Here is a 17,622-nt window from a genome sequence, read left to right as displayed (position 1 = left end):
ATTGGTAAAACACTTTCCCACCTACACCTAAAGGACATCTTTGATGAATCAAACCCAATTGCAAGGAAGACTAAAGCAGAAACAAACCAATGGGACTACATCAAATTGAAAAGCTTCTGCACATCCAAAGAAACTATTAAACAAACAGAGAGACCCCTAACAGAATGAGAGAAGATCTTCACATGCCATACATCAGACAAGAAACTAATCACCAAAATATATAAAGAGCTCAGCAAACTTAGCACCAAAAAAGCAAATGACCCCATGCAAAAATGGGCAGAGGATATGAACAAAACATTTACTACAGAGGAGATCCAAAAGGCTAACAAACATATGAAAAACTGCTCTAGGTCACTGAGTGTCAGAGAAATGCAAATTAAGACAACACTAAGATACCACTTCAGTCCTGTAAGAATGGCATACATCAAAAAGGACAGCAACAATAAATGCTGGAGAGGATGTGGGGACAGAGAAACACTTTTACATTGCTGGTGGGAATGTAAATTGGTACAGCCTCTGTGGAGAGCAGTCTGGAAAACTCTTAGAAGGACCTTCCATGGACATTCCATATGATCCAGAAATTCCTCTCCTGGGGTTATACCCCAAGGACTCCATAACACCCAACCAAAAAGAGGTGTGTACTCCTATGTTCACAGCAGCACAATTCATAATAGCTAAAACCTGGAAGCAACCCAGGTGCCCAACAACAGATGAGTGGCTGAGAAAGCTGTGGTATATATACATAATGGAGTACTATGCAGCTATCAAGAACAATGAACCCACCTTCTCTGACCCATGTTGAACAGAGCTAGAAGGAATTATGTTAAGTGAGCTAAGTCAGAAAGATAAAGATGAGTATGGGAAGATTCCACTCATCAACAGAAGTTGACTAAGAAGATCTGAAAGGGAAACTAAAAGCAGGACCTGACCAAATTGTAAGTAGGGCACCAAAGTAAAAACCCTGTGGTGAGGGGTAGACATGCAGCTTCCTGGGCCAGTGGGGGGTGGGAGTGGGTGGGAGGGATGGGCCACAGTCTTTTGGTGGTGGGAATGGTGTTTGTGTACACTCCTAGCAAAATGTAGACATATAAATCACTAGTTAATTAATATGAGAGGGGAAAAATCAATTGTATGTCTCAAAGTTTTCCAAAACACAAACTGAATCTTTTTAATATATAGGCTGTGTATTTGATATGCGGACTCTCTCAAAAGCCTAGACCAAGTAGATTAGAAGCATCCAATAGCACAGCTATATACAAGATACTGGCTACTGGATAGCAAACCCTAACAAAGACTTTTCAAAGTTAACCCAATTAGCAAATAATGTGATGATAACATTAACTATCCATTGTCTTTTTGAACCCTAAGACAGCAGGAACCTTACATCTCCACTATAGAGCCCCTACTTCCCCCAGTCCTGGAACCCTTGGATAGGGCCCACTTTCCCATATGCCTCTCCCAATCCATATCAAATAATATTGCATCCACCGATCACAACCTAACCAACGCAACGATTGCCACCTCAACATGCTTCACCTCAGACTGTGTCCAGAGACTTCACGTGTGGAATGACAACCCTTCAGCTTCATTACTCAGGTGAGACCTTTCCTTTTATAGTACACTCTAATTTCATCTCAGGTGGTTCACTTTCTAACAAAGTCCCAAAACCTAGATATACACCAGTTTCTGTGAGAGAGAGCTTATGTTCACACGTATCCATAAACTACTGCAAAATATATACCTGAAAGCAGAAGTACACTAGAGTTTGCAGTGAGTACCTCCCTAACACTTCCTCTCCACTATTCCAAGCTTTGGGTCCATGATAGCTCAACAATTTGTTTGGCTTCGTATGTTTACTCTCTTTTCAATCACCAGGTTCCAGATGCCATCAGGATGCTGGCCAGGCTTCCCTGGATTGAAGACCTCACCAATGTGTCCTGGAGCTCAGCTTCCCCAGAGACACACCTTACTAGGGAAAGAGAGAGGCAGACTGGGAGTATGGACCGACCAGTCAATGCCCATATTCAGCGGGGAAGCAATTACAGAAGCCAGACCTTCTACCTTCTACAACCCTCAATGCCCCTGGGTCCATGCTCCCAGAGGGCTAGAGAATGGGAAAGCTATCAGGAGAGGGGGTGGGATATGGAGATTGGGTGGTGGGAATTGTGTGGAATTGTAGCCCTCCTACCCTATGGTTTTGTTAATTAATCCTTTCTTAAATTAAAAAAAAAATTTTTTAAGTAAAAAAAAAAGAAAGATAATGGTAAATATACACAATGAAATACAACTCAGCTCTTAGAAGTAGTGAAATTTTCTCCTTCTGTATCTTGGATGGAATGTGATGGAATTATGTTAATTGAGATAAGCCAAAAGGAGAAGGACAGATATTAAATGATCTCACTGCAAGGTGATACTTAAGAAGAAGAAAAAAAAGGAAACAGTGAAACTTGGACTAGGTGAGGTGTACTGCAGTCAAGCAAAGGCAGCGACTATGGAGAGATGGGAAGGAGGGGAAGGGCGCATCTGGTAGGCAAAGCACAATGATAAAGAGAGACTTGGGCTGGTGGTGGAGTGGTTTGCAGACACCTATCATGGGGAGATAAGAAACTGCTCATGTGGGCTAAGCATTGCAGTCCTGCTTGAGTGAACATTACCATGAACAAGGACCTGCCTGGGTTTGAGCCCCCGACGCCCACTGCAGAAGGGAAACTTCAAGATGGGCGGAGCAGCCTGGCAAGCGTCTACCTGCCTCTCTCCCTCTCTACCTTCCTCTCCCTTCTCAATTTCTCTCTGTCCTAACAAAAAGAAGAAGAAGAAGAAGAAAAAAAAAGGCCACTAGGAACAGTGGATTTGTTGCGCCGAAAACCCAGCAATAACCTTGGTGGCAGCTAAAAAAAAAAAAAAGAAGGCACTGTGCTCACATATCAACAACTATCCTGTAAACCATTATTTTCCCAATAAAATTATTTGGGGAAAAGGGAGGAAGGAAGGAAGGAAGGAAGGACAGGAGGGGGTAAGGAAAGAGAGAAGAAAGGGAGGTGGTAAGAGAAAGAGAAGAGAAGGCTAGTACTGGCCTCCTGCTTAAGGAACCCTAGTCTGGGAACTGACTCCTGGTAGAATGAGGCAAAAAGGTGCAATGCAAACATACTGCTTGCTGGGAACACAGAAGAAAAGCTGCAAACCTGGGGCCAGGGTGGAGGGGAGAGGGTGATGGCTCACTGTTGAAGTCGAGAAGCATGGTTGCAAAGGCTCCCACAAATTGCGCTCAGTTTAAAGAAAAGAAGGCCCTGTCAGCTGTCAGTTTTGTTCCAGCCTCTCCAAGGCAACTTAGATCTCCCTATCGAAATCTTAGAAGCTTGTAGTCTTTGAACAGAACAACTCCAGCTCTGGGGATCTCTCTCTCTCTCAGGCCTGAGAGAGTGGGCAGTTGCTGTCACAGTGTTTACAGCAGAGAAAAGAACAGATGGTCATGTATTGCCCACTGAGAGGCCCCCTTAAGTAGATGGGAGCATTTATAATGCAGAGAACTCTGCAGTGAATAGAAAGAGTCGGCACCATCTGCCAATTACTATGATAATTATACTTTTGCTACTCCTCCATTTAAATCCAATCGTCAACACAAACCAGAACTCAACATTCACTCCTAGATCACCAGCACCCATCCTGACCACAGATGCTCTAGTCTACCTGCCATCTTTAAAAAAAAATAACCACCAGGCTTACCACTGGGGTACAGTGCCAGCACTATTAATCCACATTCACCCCCTTTTTTTCTGTTTTATTGAATTTAAGAGAGAAATTGAAAGAGGAGGGGGAGATAGATAGATAGATATAGAAATAAATAAATAAATAAATAAGTAAATAAATATAGATACCTGCAGACCTGCTTCACTGCTCATGAAGTTTCCCCCCACTGCAGGTAGGAAGCAGGGCTCGGACCTGGGTCCCTATGCTTGGTAATATGTGCCCTTAACTGGGTGTGTCACTGCCCAGTCCCTCCACCTGCTATTTTAACTTAATCTCAGGCGGGCTTAAGGCCTGAGGCTCAGGCTGAGTCTTTAGTGTATGTGTGTGTGTGTGTGTGTGGGGGGGGGTGGATAGATATCTATCTATCTATATATCTATATAGATATATATCTATATATATCTATATATCTATATATCTATCTATATATCTAGATATCTATATATCTATATCTATGATATAGGCCCTCTCCTCCATAAATGAAAACACTTAAGTGCATCTGATCTATAAGAATAGACAGCAAACTGGAATTGGAACAATGGGTTTTTGGGGAACTCTGAACACATCACTGCTCAGCTCTGATGCAGGATGGTGCCAGGGGCTGTACCTGCGATCTCTGGGAGCTCAGACATACAAGTCCTGTGCTTTCATAAATTGACCTATCTTCCTGGTCCAGCAACATTTATCAAATGTTAACAAAAATATACCTTAAACTTTGTATATCATTATAAAGGGCTTTACAACTGAAGCTGTGCTACCATAAAGCAAGGACCATCCCTTTCCACAACCCTCCCCAAGACTGGCCCAGGCCCTGGGCTAAGGATTCAGCACCCAGTCACCTCTGAACAGAACCAACCGTGTCAAAGCCAAGATCAAAACTCCAAGTGTCCTTAAAAAGTTCAATATGGAATGATCTCATGACCAGCAATTCCATCCCAAAGTGTATACGTGTAAGAACTGAAACAGGTGTTTAAATAAATCTGGTACCTGAATGAATGTTCACTAGCAGTGCAATTCACAACAGTCAAAAGGTGAAAACAACCCAAACAAAGTGCCATCAACTGCCAATGAACAGATACACAAAAGGGCAACTTATCAGGTATAGCTTAGAAGAAAGTAAGCAACTGCAGGACAACACCTGTGAACTCTAAAACACTGAGTGAGAGCAGCATAGAAGTCCATCTACTATATAAGCTGTTTTATATGAAATACCCAGAATAAGTGAATGTACACAGCCAGAAAACAACTGGCCAGGGACTGAGGATGAAGGAATGGACATGGACTCCTTAATGGGAATTGGGTCTTCTTTTAAGGCGATAAGAATGCTCTGGAACTACACAGAGAGGATGGTTACATGGCAACCATCTTAACTGTGCTAAATAAATATCATATAATTGAATGCTTTAAAATGGTTTAAGTGGGTCAGGACATATACAAGATTATCACACCAGACTTTCATCCCTGCAGCTCAGAGGTCCCAAGTTCAATTCTTTACACCAGTATGCACCAGAGCTGAGCAGTGCTCTGGTCTCGTCTGTTTTCTCTGTATCTAATTAAAATCTTTACCCTACCCCACTAGGGAAAGATAGGAGCTGGCTGGGAGTATGGATCGACCTGCCAATGCCCATGTTCAGTGGGGAAGAAGCCAGACCTTCCACCTTGTATATCCCCATAAACAGCAGCAAATGCTGGAGAGGGTGTGGGGTCAAAGGAACCCTCCTGCACTGCTGGTGAGAATGTAAATTGGTCCAACCTCTGTGGAGAACAGTCTGGAGAACTCTCAGAAGGCTAGAAATGGACCTACCCTATGATCCTGCAATTCCTCTCCTGGGCATATATCCTAAGGAACCCAACATATCCATCCACAAAGATCTGTGTACACATATGTTCTTGGCAGCACAATTTGTAAGCCAAAACCTGGAAGCAACCCAGGTGTCCAACAACAGATGAGTGGCTGAGCAAGTTGTAGTATATTTACACAACGGAATACTACTCAGCTGTAAAAAATGGTGACTTCACCATTTTCAGCCGATCTGGGATGGACCTCGAAAAATTCATGATAAGTGAAATAAGTCAGAAACAGAAGGATGAATATGGGATGATCTCACTCTCCAGCAGAAGTTGAAAAACAAGATCAGAAACGAAAACACAAGTAGAACCTGGAATGTAATTGGCATATCGCACCAAAGTAAAAGACTCTGGGGTGGGTGGGTGGGGAGAATACAGGTCCATGAAGGATGATAGATGACATAGTGGGGGTTGTATTGTTAAATGGGAAACTGGGGAATGTTATGCATGTACAAACTATTGTATTTACTGTTGAATGCAAAACATTAATTCCCCAACAAAGAAACAAATTATAAAAAAAAAAAAAAAGAAAGAAATTTTGCCCCAGGGAGTCCAGCAGTAGTGCAGTGGGTTAAGCACAGGTCGTGCAAAGCGCAAGGACCTGCTTAAGGATCCCGGTTCAAGCCCCAGCTCCCCACCTACAGGGGAGTTGCTTCACAAGTGGTAAAGCAGGTCTGCAGGTGTCTATCTTTCTCTCCTCTTCTCTGTCTTCCCCATCTCTCTCTATTTCTCTCTGTCCTATCCAATAACAACAACAATAATAACTACAATAATAAAACAACAAGGGCAACAAAAGGGAATAAATAAATATTTTTTAAAAAAGAAAGAAATTTTGCCCCATACTCCCAGAGGAATGAAGAATAGGGAAGCTTCCAATGGAGGGGATAGGGCACAGAACTCTGGTGGTGAGAAATGTATGAAATTGTACCCCTGTTATCTTACAATTTTGTTAATCATTATTAAATCACTAATAATTTTTTAAGTTTAAAAGTTGAATTTCATGTTCTGGTACAAATTTTGCATCAGGGAAAAAAAGTGGGGCCCAGAAGATAGCTCAGCAGGTAAAATGCATGTTTTACCATGAGCAAAGCCCTGGGTTCTATCTTTGGCACGTGGAAGTACTATGGACAGCACCAAAGGAAACTCCATAGATGGGAGTGTGGTGTATTTTTGTGTGTCTTTCCTTCCCTCACTCCCTTCCTTAATCCCTCCTTCTCTTGGAACTACAGAACAACTGTCTGGGAGGTGGCAAAGCTGTGCCAAGTATAACATTATGTATGGGGTCCTGAGTTCGATCTCAGGCACCAAATCTGCCAGAGTGGTGTTCTCTCTCATAAATAGATACAAGTTTTCTAAAAATAGATAGACTAAAAAGTGAGGGACCAGACAGTAGTGCCCTTGATAGAGCACATGTTAGAATGTACAAGGACCCAGGTTCAAGCCCTCAGTGCCTACCTATAGGGGGATGCTTCAGAAGTGGTGAAGCAGTATTACAGATGTCTCACTTTCTCCATCTCTACTTCCCCTTCCCCTTCTTGATTCCCCTGTCTCTATCCAATAAATAAATTATTTTAAAAAGTATAAAACAGGGAGGGAGTCCGGCAGTGGCGCAGTGGGTTAAGTGCATGTGGCGCAAAGCGCAAGGACCGGCGTAAGGATTCCAGTTCGAGCCCCCGGCTCGGCTCCCCACCTGCAGGGGAGTCGCTTCACAGGCGGTGAAGCAGGTCTGCAGGTGTCTTATCTTTCTCTCCCCCTCTCTGTCTTACCCTACTCCATTTCTCACTGTCCTATCCAACAACAACATCAATAACCACAACAATGTTAAACAACAAGGGCAACAAAAAGGGGAAATAAATAAATAAATATTTTAAAATATATATATATATATATAAAACAGGGAGCCAGGCGGTAACACAATGGGTTAAGCACACGTGGTACAAAGCGCAAGGACCGGCATAAGGATCCCGGTTTGAGCCCCTGGCTCCCCACCTACAGGGGAGTTGCTTCACAGGCAGTGAAGAAGGTCTGCAGGTGTCTATCTTTCTCTCCCCCCTCTGTCTTCCCCTCCTCTCTCCATTTCTCTCTGTCCTATTTAACAACGACATTAATAACAACAATGATAACTACAACAACAATAAAAAATAACAAGGGCAGCAAAAGGGAAAATAAATAAATATTAATATATATATATAGAATAAAATCTGTGCTAGGGAGATGGCTCCATGGTTATCACACATGTGTGATACTCTAGCCACATTCACCAACTCTGCATAAATTCATTTTTAATTTCAATAATAAAAATAAAAAAAAATAAAAAACTCTAAGCTATGCCATGGCCATGGATGAGTTGTGCCCGGCCTCTCTGAATCTACAGATTGGGCAGAAGGCAACACAACCATATAGCTGTGAATATTCCATGACAGATATGTGAAGTGCTCTGATGCAGGACACAGAGGAAGGGACCAGTGTGTCATAAGGCTGTCTGAGCCAACGCACTTGAGAATTGTGGGACTTCATCTGTTTTATCCAACTATGTCCTTCCTTTTTAAGATATTTCCTTATTTTGAGAGAGAAACCAGAGTACCACTTGGCTATCTGCAGTGCCGTATACATATAAATCAAGGCCTGCACTCGAGGAGGCATTGAGCCTCCTCCCTTAGTGCTCGAATTATCCTTTTATTCAAACAGATACAGCAGCAATAACAAAAGGATGAGCTGTGGGTTTCATATTAGATTTTTTTTAAAGCAGAAGAATTAAGGGTAGCTCTGCTGCATTTAACTGGAGAGCATTTAAACCCCAGTGATTAACCCTCATTGGAGAATCCACAGGGAGTTGACGGACATAGTTTAGGGGCAGAGCACATGCTTCCGAAACATGAGGACCTGGACTCAATCTCCATGACACCACAAAATAAACATAAAAGCAGCAAGCCCATAGGGCAGTTTCACCTTTCATCTACCACCGAATAATCCATCGCCTTCAGACACGGGCCACTGACCTATTCAGAGGGCTGCATGTGTTGAGTGAGAAGGTGCTATTAGTACAAAGACCCTTCTCTGGAAGCAGCTGAAAAAACCTATTAAGTCACAGGTGAGGGCAAAAGGAACTGGTACCTGTAATGAACAGAACTCAGAACTTCCTGAGGCCAGGTGACCCCCCTCTGGCTGAAGGTCAGCCTGGGGCGAGGGGAGGGAGGGAGGAATAGGATTTCAGGCTGTCATGGAAACTTTTCCCTCCTGGGGCCTCTGAGCATATGGCAGGTAGACCAAAAAAATCCCTTCCCACTGCCTGCAGACATGTTGGGGGGGGGTGGTGGTTCTGCCTCTCCATCTGAAAAGCTCCCCCCTTTCCATAGCACAAAGGAGCCTCCAGTGTGCACCTCACACCCCAGCTGCCCTGACAGATGCCAGAGCATCACCTCCAGAACCCCCATGGAAATCCAAGCCCCCTGCCCACTCCACCCTCCCCCAGACCTGTTGCAGTCCACTGATCACAGACACACAGGCCAAAGGCCAAGGTACAGAGTAGTAGGCTGCCTGAAATATGATGCCAATTCAGGGATGCCCCTCAGGCTCTGCATCCCTTGCCCAGCCAAGAGCTGCATGTGTATCTGAAACTTAGAAATGGCAATCATCCGGAAAGTCTGATCAAGCCTTGCTTTTCCATGCCCCTCAGTAAGCCCAGTGGGCCCAAGGTGGGGAAAACCTCAGGTGGGGGGGCAGGTAGTGGTGCACCTCATTGAGCGCACATGTTACAGTGTGCAAGGACCCAGAATCAAGCCCCTGGTTCCCACCTGCAGGAGGAAAGCTTTGTGAGTGATGAAGCAGTGCTGCAGGTGTCTCTCTGTCTCTCTCCCTCTCTATCTCCTTCTTCCCTCTTGATTTCTGGCTGTCTCGAGCCAATAAATAAAGATAATAAAAAAATTAAAAACACAGCAGGTGGGGATGTGTATACTACTGTGCTCAAGGACCTGGGTTCAAACGCCCACTGCCCTGAAGTGGGGGCGGAATGCTTAACAAGCAATAAAGCAGGTATGTAAATATCTATCTTTCTTCCCAACCCCTCTAAATTTCTCTCTGTTCTATGCAATCAAATTTTTTTTTTAAAAAAAGAGAAAAAGTAAAAGAGGAGAAAAGGAAAGGAAAGAAGAGAAAAGAAAAAAAAAAAAAACGCCTGCCTAGAGCAGTGGATTCATAGTTCTGGCACCAAGCCCCAGAGATAACTCTGGCAGAAAATAATAATAGTAATAATAATAATTAGTAGTAGTAGTGGAAAAGGCTAGAGCTTCGGTGGCACATGAAAGGAGAAACTACCCTGTGGGCTCACTGCTTTTATGTTTATTTTGTGGTGTTATGGAGATCGAATTCAGGGTCTCACACTTTGGAAGCATGTGCTCTGCCCCTGAGCTATGTCCCAACAGGGCAGGCATAAAACTATGGAGTTGGGTGGCCAGGCTACGGAGGTTCACACAGCATGCTAGGAGTAGATCAAGCCTCAGGGTGTAAAGGGGTGCCGTCTTGCAGCTTTAGTGGGACAAAGATGAAGGGGGCAGTTGATCAACAGGACAGCAACAGAATAGTACAGAGAAGAGAGTCAAAACTAAATGGCTGAAGCTGAAGAATAAATTATTGGATGTCGAGAGGTTGAGTTGTGATGCACCCAGTTGAGTGCACATCACACCATGTGCAATACTCAGGTTCAAGCCCTTAGTCTCCATCTGAAGAGGGGAAGCTTCATAAGTAGTGAAGCAGGGCTGCAGATATCTCTCACTCCCTCTCCCAGTCTCCCCCTTCCATCTCAAATTCTCTGTCCTATCCAGTAAAGGAAAGGAGTGGAGGAAAAATGGCCACTAGAAGTGGTAGATTTATCATGCAGGCATTAAGCCCCAGGAATAACCCTGGTGGCAGTGAATACTAATGTCATGATGGCAGTGGGCCACTCTGAATCATCCTTGCCCCCAGCCCCCCAGCTCCAAATAAAACAAGATGCTCCAAACATCCACCTCTCACAATCACTGGGGATGGTTTAAGGCCACACTGTTAATGTCCTATCATTTAGCCCATTTAGTGTTACTGATGCTAAAGAAAATGCTAGTTATTGTCATTGCCATTCACACTCAGTTAAGAATGAATGCAGAAGTCACAAAAAGGCCACAGAAATGGAAGGTGTCAGGAAGCCTATTACAGGGCTCCTGAGAGGCAGGAGAGGCACAGCCAGGTGGCGGGCGCATCCACGCACGCACGTACTTGCAAGCAGGAGGCAGGAGATGGCTACAGCATACAGATGCTTGGAGGTGGTGATGTTGTAGCGGTCCAGGAAGTGGTCCAGCAAGTAGATCGCCAGGTGCCGGGCTGCAGGACAGAGCTGGCAATGATTACTCAGCAGAATCAGGATGTCCACAAAGAATCGGCGACTCTTCAGGAGTGGGGAGTGGGCATGGAAGATGGGCAGCTTCTGCTCCTGCAAGAGGAGGGAACAGGAGAGTAAGGGCAATGTCCGCAGAACCTCAGTGTCCCTGAGGAAACATTGCCTGCTGTCTATGAAGGCCATCGGTTCCCTCCACACCCTGTTCGCTTTCCCAAAGTCCCAGGAAAAGGCCTCCCATGTTGTGGAAACTTCTGGACAGCCCCATCAGCCCTTACAAGTCTGTTAGTAGCAGATACCTACTTAGTGATTGGGGGCAAGTGAAGGAGAAACTCAGCTCCCAAGACTCCAGAGGAAGGAAGGATTGATGGAGGTACTGAGGCCATGACAAATTGGATCCTAAAGTCTAAGACCTGCATCTGAACCCTGTTTCTTGCACTCCACCAAGAGGTGTGAGCCTGTACAACTGCTTTCACCTGTGTCCCTAAGTAGCTGAGAATAGGAACTGGGAAGTGGCACACCTGTAAGAGCACATTGCCATGTGCAAGGATGCTGGTTCAAGTCCCCACTCCCCACTTGCAGGGGGGAAGCTTCATGAGTGGTAAAATAGTGCTACTGTTGTCTCTCTTTCTCCTTTTTCATGAGTGGTAAAATAGTGCTACTGGTGTCTCTCTCCTTTTCTATCTCCCCTTTCCCTACCAATTTCTCTTGTCCCTACCAAAAGAAGAAGAAGAAGAAGAAGAAGAGGAGAAGGAGAAGGGAGAGGAGTAAGCACAACACGGAAGGATATAAAAAAAGGGGTGGCGAAGGAGGAAAAGAAAGAATTATTGAGTAGGTGAGGACTGGATGAAAAATGAATGGGAATCACCAGGAAACAGCAGTCACACAGGATCCAAGGATTCATTCCCCTGTGCATGGGACTGTGAGATGATTTTAAATTTAATTTTAATGTGTGAAAGTTGTTAAAACACAGCATAAACAGCCTTGACCCAGATTCATTACTTATTGACATTTCTTAGTTTCCTCTCTCTGGCATGCATGTACTTTGATCTAAAAGAGATGTCAGCCACAAAATAGTAGGCACACTCCTAAGGAAAAAGAAGGAAAATGGAGGCATCACTATTCCTGACTTCATTGTATACTGCAAAGCAAGAGTAGTTAAAACAGTGTGATATTGGAACAAAAATGAACATATGTGGGAGTTGGGCGGTAGCACAACGGGTTAAACGCAGGCAGTGCGAAGCGCAAGGATCCTGGTTCAAGCCCCCAGCTCCCCACCTGCAGGGGAGTCACTTCACAATCGGTGAAGCAGGTCTGCAGGTGTCTGTCTTTCTCTCCCGATCTCTGTCTTCCCCCTCCTCTCTCCATTTCTCGCTGTCCTATCCAACAACGACTACATCAATAACAAAAACTACAACAATAAAACAACAAGGGCAACAAAAGGAAATAAATGTCAAAAAAAAAAAAATGAACATATGTAACAATGGAACGGGACAGAGAGTCTAGAACTAAATTCACACATGTATAGGCACATTATATATAATAAAGGGGCCAAAACTGCCCAATGGGGAAAAGAAAAGTCTCCTTAACAAATGGTGTTGTATGACTTGACAGCCACATTTAGAAAAACAAAACTAAACCACCACCTAACACCATGCACTAAAACTAACTCGAAATGGATCAAAGATCTGAATATTAGACCTGAAACTATAACATATATAGAAGGATGCATCAGTGAAACATTTCAGGACCTTAACATTAAAGATGTATTTGGAGACTCCATCCAATGGGCAAGAAAATTAAAATCAAGAATGAGCAAATGGGACTATATCAAATCAAAAAGCTTCTACACCTCAAAAGAAAATTTCATAAGGATAAACAGTAAACCCAGCAAATGGGAAAAGATATTTGCATACTACACTTCAGACAAGCGGTTGATATCAAACATCTATAAAGAACTCATACAATTCAACAAAAAGGAAAAAAAAAGTAGGCAGAAGATATAAAAGACAGTTCTCTAAAAAAAAGAGATACATATAGCCTACTTGGGTATTAGGAGCCCATTGCATGGGTCCCTGTACTGAGAAACCTCAGAGCAACCCATGTATGACTTAACAGTATTTCTCTCTGTGCAAGGGATCATGCGTGATGTTTATCCTGTTTTTCTATATTTGAAATGTGCTAGTGAACACATGATTAGTAAAAAGAAAAACACTTCTTCTGGATAGGACTTTGGCAGGACCTAGGCATTGTATGCCTCTGCCCATTTCACTCAGTTCCAGGCATGGAGAGTGTTATTAAAGGGTTCGCTTTATCAGAGTGCTGATGTGGGGTTGATGGGGAGCCCCTGGGATGCGCTTAGAGCTGGGCCTTGATGCAGCAGGCCTCTGGACCTTCTTTGACCTTTTTCTTTTCCCTTTTAAGTTTATTTTAAGAGAGAGAGAGAGAGAGAAAGAGAGAGAGAGAGACTAGAGCTCTGCTCAGCTCTGGCTTATGGTGGTGCTAAGGATTGAACTTGGGGCCTCTGAGCCTCAGGCATGAAAGTTTTGCATAACCATCATGCTGTCTCCCTTTTTCCTTTCCTTTTTTTTTCTACTCTGCAAACAGTCGTTGAAATAATCAAGGGATTATGCAATGAATTATTACAAAAGTCTAGACAATTTGGAGAAGCATTAGAGGAAAGTTCATGTAAGACCCTAGCCCCTCCAAGATAAGCACTGGTAACACTAGTTCTAGTCCTTCTAGCCCAGTGTTAATGTTTCTAAAAGGAAGGCGGACTTGCTAGACCTGCAGGGGAATTGCTTCACAGACGGTGAAGCAGGTCTGCATGTCTGTCTTTCTCTCCCCCTCTGTCTTCCCTTCCTCTCTCTATTTCTCTATGTCCTATCCAACAACTATGACAACAGTAATAACTACAACAATAAAACAACAAGGGCAACAAAAAGGGAATAAATAAATATTTTTAAAAAGAAAAAATTCCAAACTCTTTTTTTAAAAAAGCATCTTTTGTAAGGAAAATTCCTCCCTCCCCAAGCCCCTCCTGGCTATCCTCCCCTGTGTCCTCCCCCTGCTCCCCTTTTGGCTTGTGAATGCATATACCTGAGGCCACCTGCCTGGCTCAGGTGAGGAAGGGCCTGCAGGGGTGGGGGGGAGAGGGTTCTAGAAACCTCTGTTCACTCTTCCATCATTTGTCTGCTGCCCTTCCTGTATCTTGCTGCCAGCCACACTGATGCCACCCCAGCTCTGCTGAGGGGAAGGCCACCCTGCCTGGCTGGGTTCCTTCCTTTCCCCATCCAGAGCCACAGGCTGCACCAGCTGCCAAGTCTTACCAAGCTGCCCCTGAAAGGCTGCTCTTTTGTTTCTGGAATCTTGCTACTCAGCAGAGGGGTTGGCGGCTGAGTGGGCTGCAGCAGCTTTCCAGCCGCCAGGGGTCAAGGGTGCCTGGAGAGGAATGCAGATCCTTAGAGCACAACCCTTGTGCTGAATGCCTTTTCCCCCTCATTGGGAAATGATCGGCTGGACGCTGCAGCTCAACAGGACAGGCACACTGACTCCCACAGGGCTATTTGTTCTGCAGAGACTTTAGCTGAGGTTTCTAGTTCTGCAAAGCCTGGAGTTTTTCAGAGGACTAAAAGGCAGATCTGCATTCTATAGAGCGGCCCAGCACTAAACCCTCAAGCTGAAAACCTCTTTCCACGCCAACAGTACTGACTCCCATTATCAGTACACTCCCCCTCCCATACACACCAGAGAGATTCATGAATGCAGTGACTCTACATTGTCACACGACTCCCACCCCAAACTCACAGGCCACATTGGGGTTCACTTTTAGTACTGCAGTCTCTGGGTTTGAACAAATGTATAATGACAGGGATCTGTCATTAAATCTCTTTAAAAAAACAGGAGCCAGGTGGTGGTGCGCCCAGCAGTGAAACACACATTACCTGTTACCATATACAAGAACCCAGGTTTGAGTCCCTGGTCTCCACCTGCAGGGAGGAAGCTTCACAAGTTGTGAAGCAAGTACTGCAGCTGTCTCTGTTTCATTTCCCTATCTTCCCCCACTCTCCACGATTTCTCTCTATCCTATCAAATAAAGAAAACATTAAATTAAGTTAATAAATAAAAGGAAAAAATGGCTGCCAGGAGCAGTGGAATCATTGTGCAGGCACCAAGCCCCAGCTCCCTAACGAATGGAGCATTTTGCTGTGATGAATGTGAGTGTGACTGAGCAAACCCGACTGGAAGAATGAATCATCCCTGAGCCACTGACCCTCTAGACCCTTCCTTCCCCCAGGAGGTGACCAACAGCCCCCTCCTTGACCACCCCAATGATGTGAGGGTAGCATTTTCCAGACCCAAACCAGAAGAATCATTCTGGGGGTGGGTAAGATGACAGGCTCAAGTCTTTACAAACTATTCAGCTGGTGCCTGGGAGATTCCAAAGCAGAGAGGATTCTCTGAGAGGGCGAGCACACAGAAAGGTCAAGGTCAAGTGCACCATGACATACACAAAGCCCCACACCAATCTATACAGACGTAGTAGAACTTCCAAGTTTTCAGGAGTGTCTCCTCCCCAGGGGTTCAGATCGTGGCAAATACTCACCTGCAAAATACCAAAGCTAGTTGAAGAAGCAGGTAAGCAGGCCACAGACCCAACTAAGACTGTGGACCAGGTCCTGGCCTGTCACTGTGCAAGCTATCCAAGGGAGAGAAGTCAGTGAGTGCTTGTCATACAATTGCTCTGAGGTACTTTGAGGTTAACCTCAGAGATATTTGAAGGTCACATGAACTGTTCTGTCAGTCACCCTACCTTTCTCATGTGTGGGGGGAAGCAGAGAAGGGAAGTCTTCACTTAACTCTTGCTGTTATTTCTGCCTCGTGGTTTGACTTCTCATTGTTGACCCGTTCTGCCCCCTTCATTGATCATCTTAGAAGTCACCTCTCAAAAGAACGTTCCCTGGCTGTGCTTCTGTCAGATACTCCTCAAGCATCTAGGACTTTCTATTTACCTACCCACCCACCCAGTCATCCACCCACCATCCACTTTGGCTGTCCTTCACTCGTCACTACAAACATCACGAGGACTGAGACTGGGTTTGTCTTACTCAGCTCTGCAATACGTAAGAAATGCTCAATGATCACCAAAGCCAAAGTGGGAAAGGTGGTGACTACCCGAAATAAAAGGCAAATCAGTAATGATGTGCTCAGGACCAGAGACTGTGTGGAACTAAGTCATAATAAGAATTTCTCAATGCTCATGAGGGCCAGAGAAGGCACAAGAAACTGGGACGGCTGAATCTTGGGGCAAGTGATGGCTTTGTGCTTGCCTCCATCTACTCAAGAGCAATAGCAAGTCAACTAGAAGAAAGCAGGAGCCCATGCTCCCCAGCTGCAAGAGGGAAGCTTCATGAGCACTGAAGCAGGTCTGCAGGTATCTCTCTTCCTCTTTCCCTCTATATCCTCCTCCTCTCTCAATTTCTGTCCTATCAAAAATAACAACAATTAGAAAGAAAAACAAAAAGGAAAAATGACCACTGGGAGCTGTGGATTCTTAGTGCTGACACAGAGGCCCAGTGGTAATCCTGGTGGAGAAAGGAAGGAAGGAAGGAAGGAAGGAAGGAAAGAAGGAAGGAAGGAAGGACCGAAGGGAGGGAGGGAAGGGAAGGAGGAAGAAAGCAGGTCAGTGCTTACAGAGGACTAGGAGCTTTGAAAGATTAATTGACTATGCAACCTATACTCAGGCATTTCAAAGCCAGCGTTTCCCAATTTGTATTCCAGGAAACCCTGGTGCTGACACACACTCCCTGAAGAAAAGGTTTCTGTGGACTGTTAGCTTGAGAAACACTGCACATCACATTGCTCTAAAAGCAATATTTTCTCAGCCCATTAGAGGCCTGAAACGTGGTTAGGAAAACACTCAGTTTGGGGAAGCTCTGGGTTATGTTTCTTTATCCACAGACCACTATGATGGCCTTCCATGCCTTGCAGGAGGAAGAATATCGACATCCTAGACAATCTGTTCTGGGAACTGGCACTCAAGGCTGCTGGCAACTGGGTATTTGGTGGTGAGCTGGGGTAAATTAAACCCTTGGGCGTCTGCAAGGCAAGATGCTGTCCAGAATGCCTGGGTCCATGCCTAAAAAAACTACAAGACTCTAGATAGAGAAAATGTACTAGAAAGCTTGCTGAGATGAAAAGCCCTAATTTCCACCTACAGAAATGTCCTGGTGAGACTTTTCATATGGCTGTGGCATCAGGAAATCTAGGAGAGACACAAGAGGCCACAGATGATGCCTACTCATGGGAGCCCCAGCCAGTCAGGAGTTAGGGGCTGCCAGCCTTGGAAAGTCTGCCTGCCTCAGCTGTTAAATATATCTAATATATATGCATGTGCAGTGTATATGTAATTGCAGGCCTTTGGCGAAGGGCAGGGGGGGAAGAGAACTGGCACTCTGCCTGAGAGTCTGAATGTCACATAACAGTCATCAAAGTTAAAACAAAGAACGGGTCTGCAGTTAGGCTTTCTGACCTCAGTGCTCTAACACTACATTCTGGGGGTTCCCTGGGATAGCTCAGGTTGGCATATGTTTTTCTTCCAAAAATAATTTGTATTTAATTGATTATGAAACATCTGATCACTGTATTTATTGTCGACTGTAAA

General features: G+C 44.6%; 1 protein-coding gene across 2 annotated transcripts in view; it reads right to left on the bottom strand.

Moving 5' to 3' along the window:
* CCNJL (cyclin J like) overlaps nucleotides 1-17,622 on the bottom strand; it is a 56,464-nt gene that overhangs the window by 22,807 nt on the left and 16,035 nt on the right. For both annotated transcript variants that reach the window (XM_007529571.3, XM_016191060.2), the window contains exon 3: nucleotides 10,841-11,054. In XM_007529571.3, coding sequence (XP_007529633.2) covers nucleotides 10,841-11,054 — 214 coding nt within the window. The remainder of the gene's footprint in view (nucleotides 1-10,840; nucleotides 11,055-17,622) is intronic.

This window comes from Erinaceus europaeus, chromosome 9 (assembly GCF_950295315.1).
Source record: "Erinaceus europaeus chromosome 9, mEriEur2.1, whole genome shotgun sequence".
Lineage (NCBI taxonomy): Eukaryota > Metazoa > Chordata > Mammalia > Eulipotyphla > Erinaceidae > Erinaceus > Erinaceus europaeus.
The sequence above is the reverse complement of the archived record's forward strand: the minus strand, read 5'-3'. Positions and strand labels throughout refer to the sequence as shown.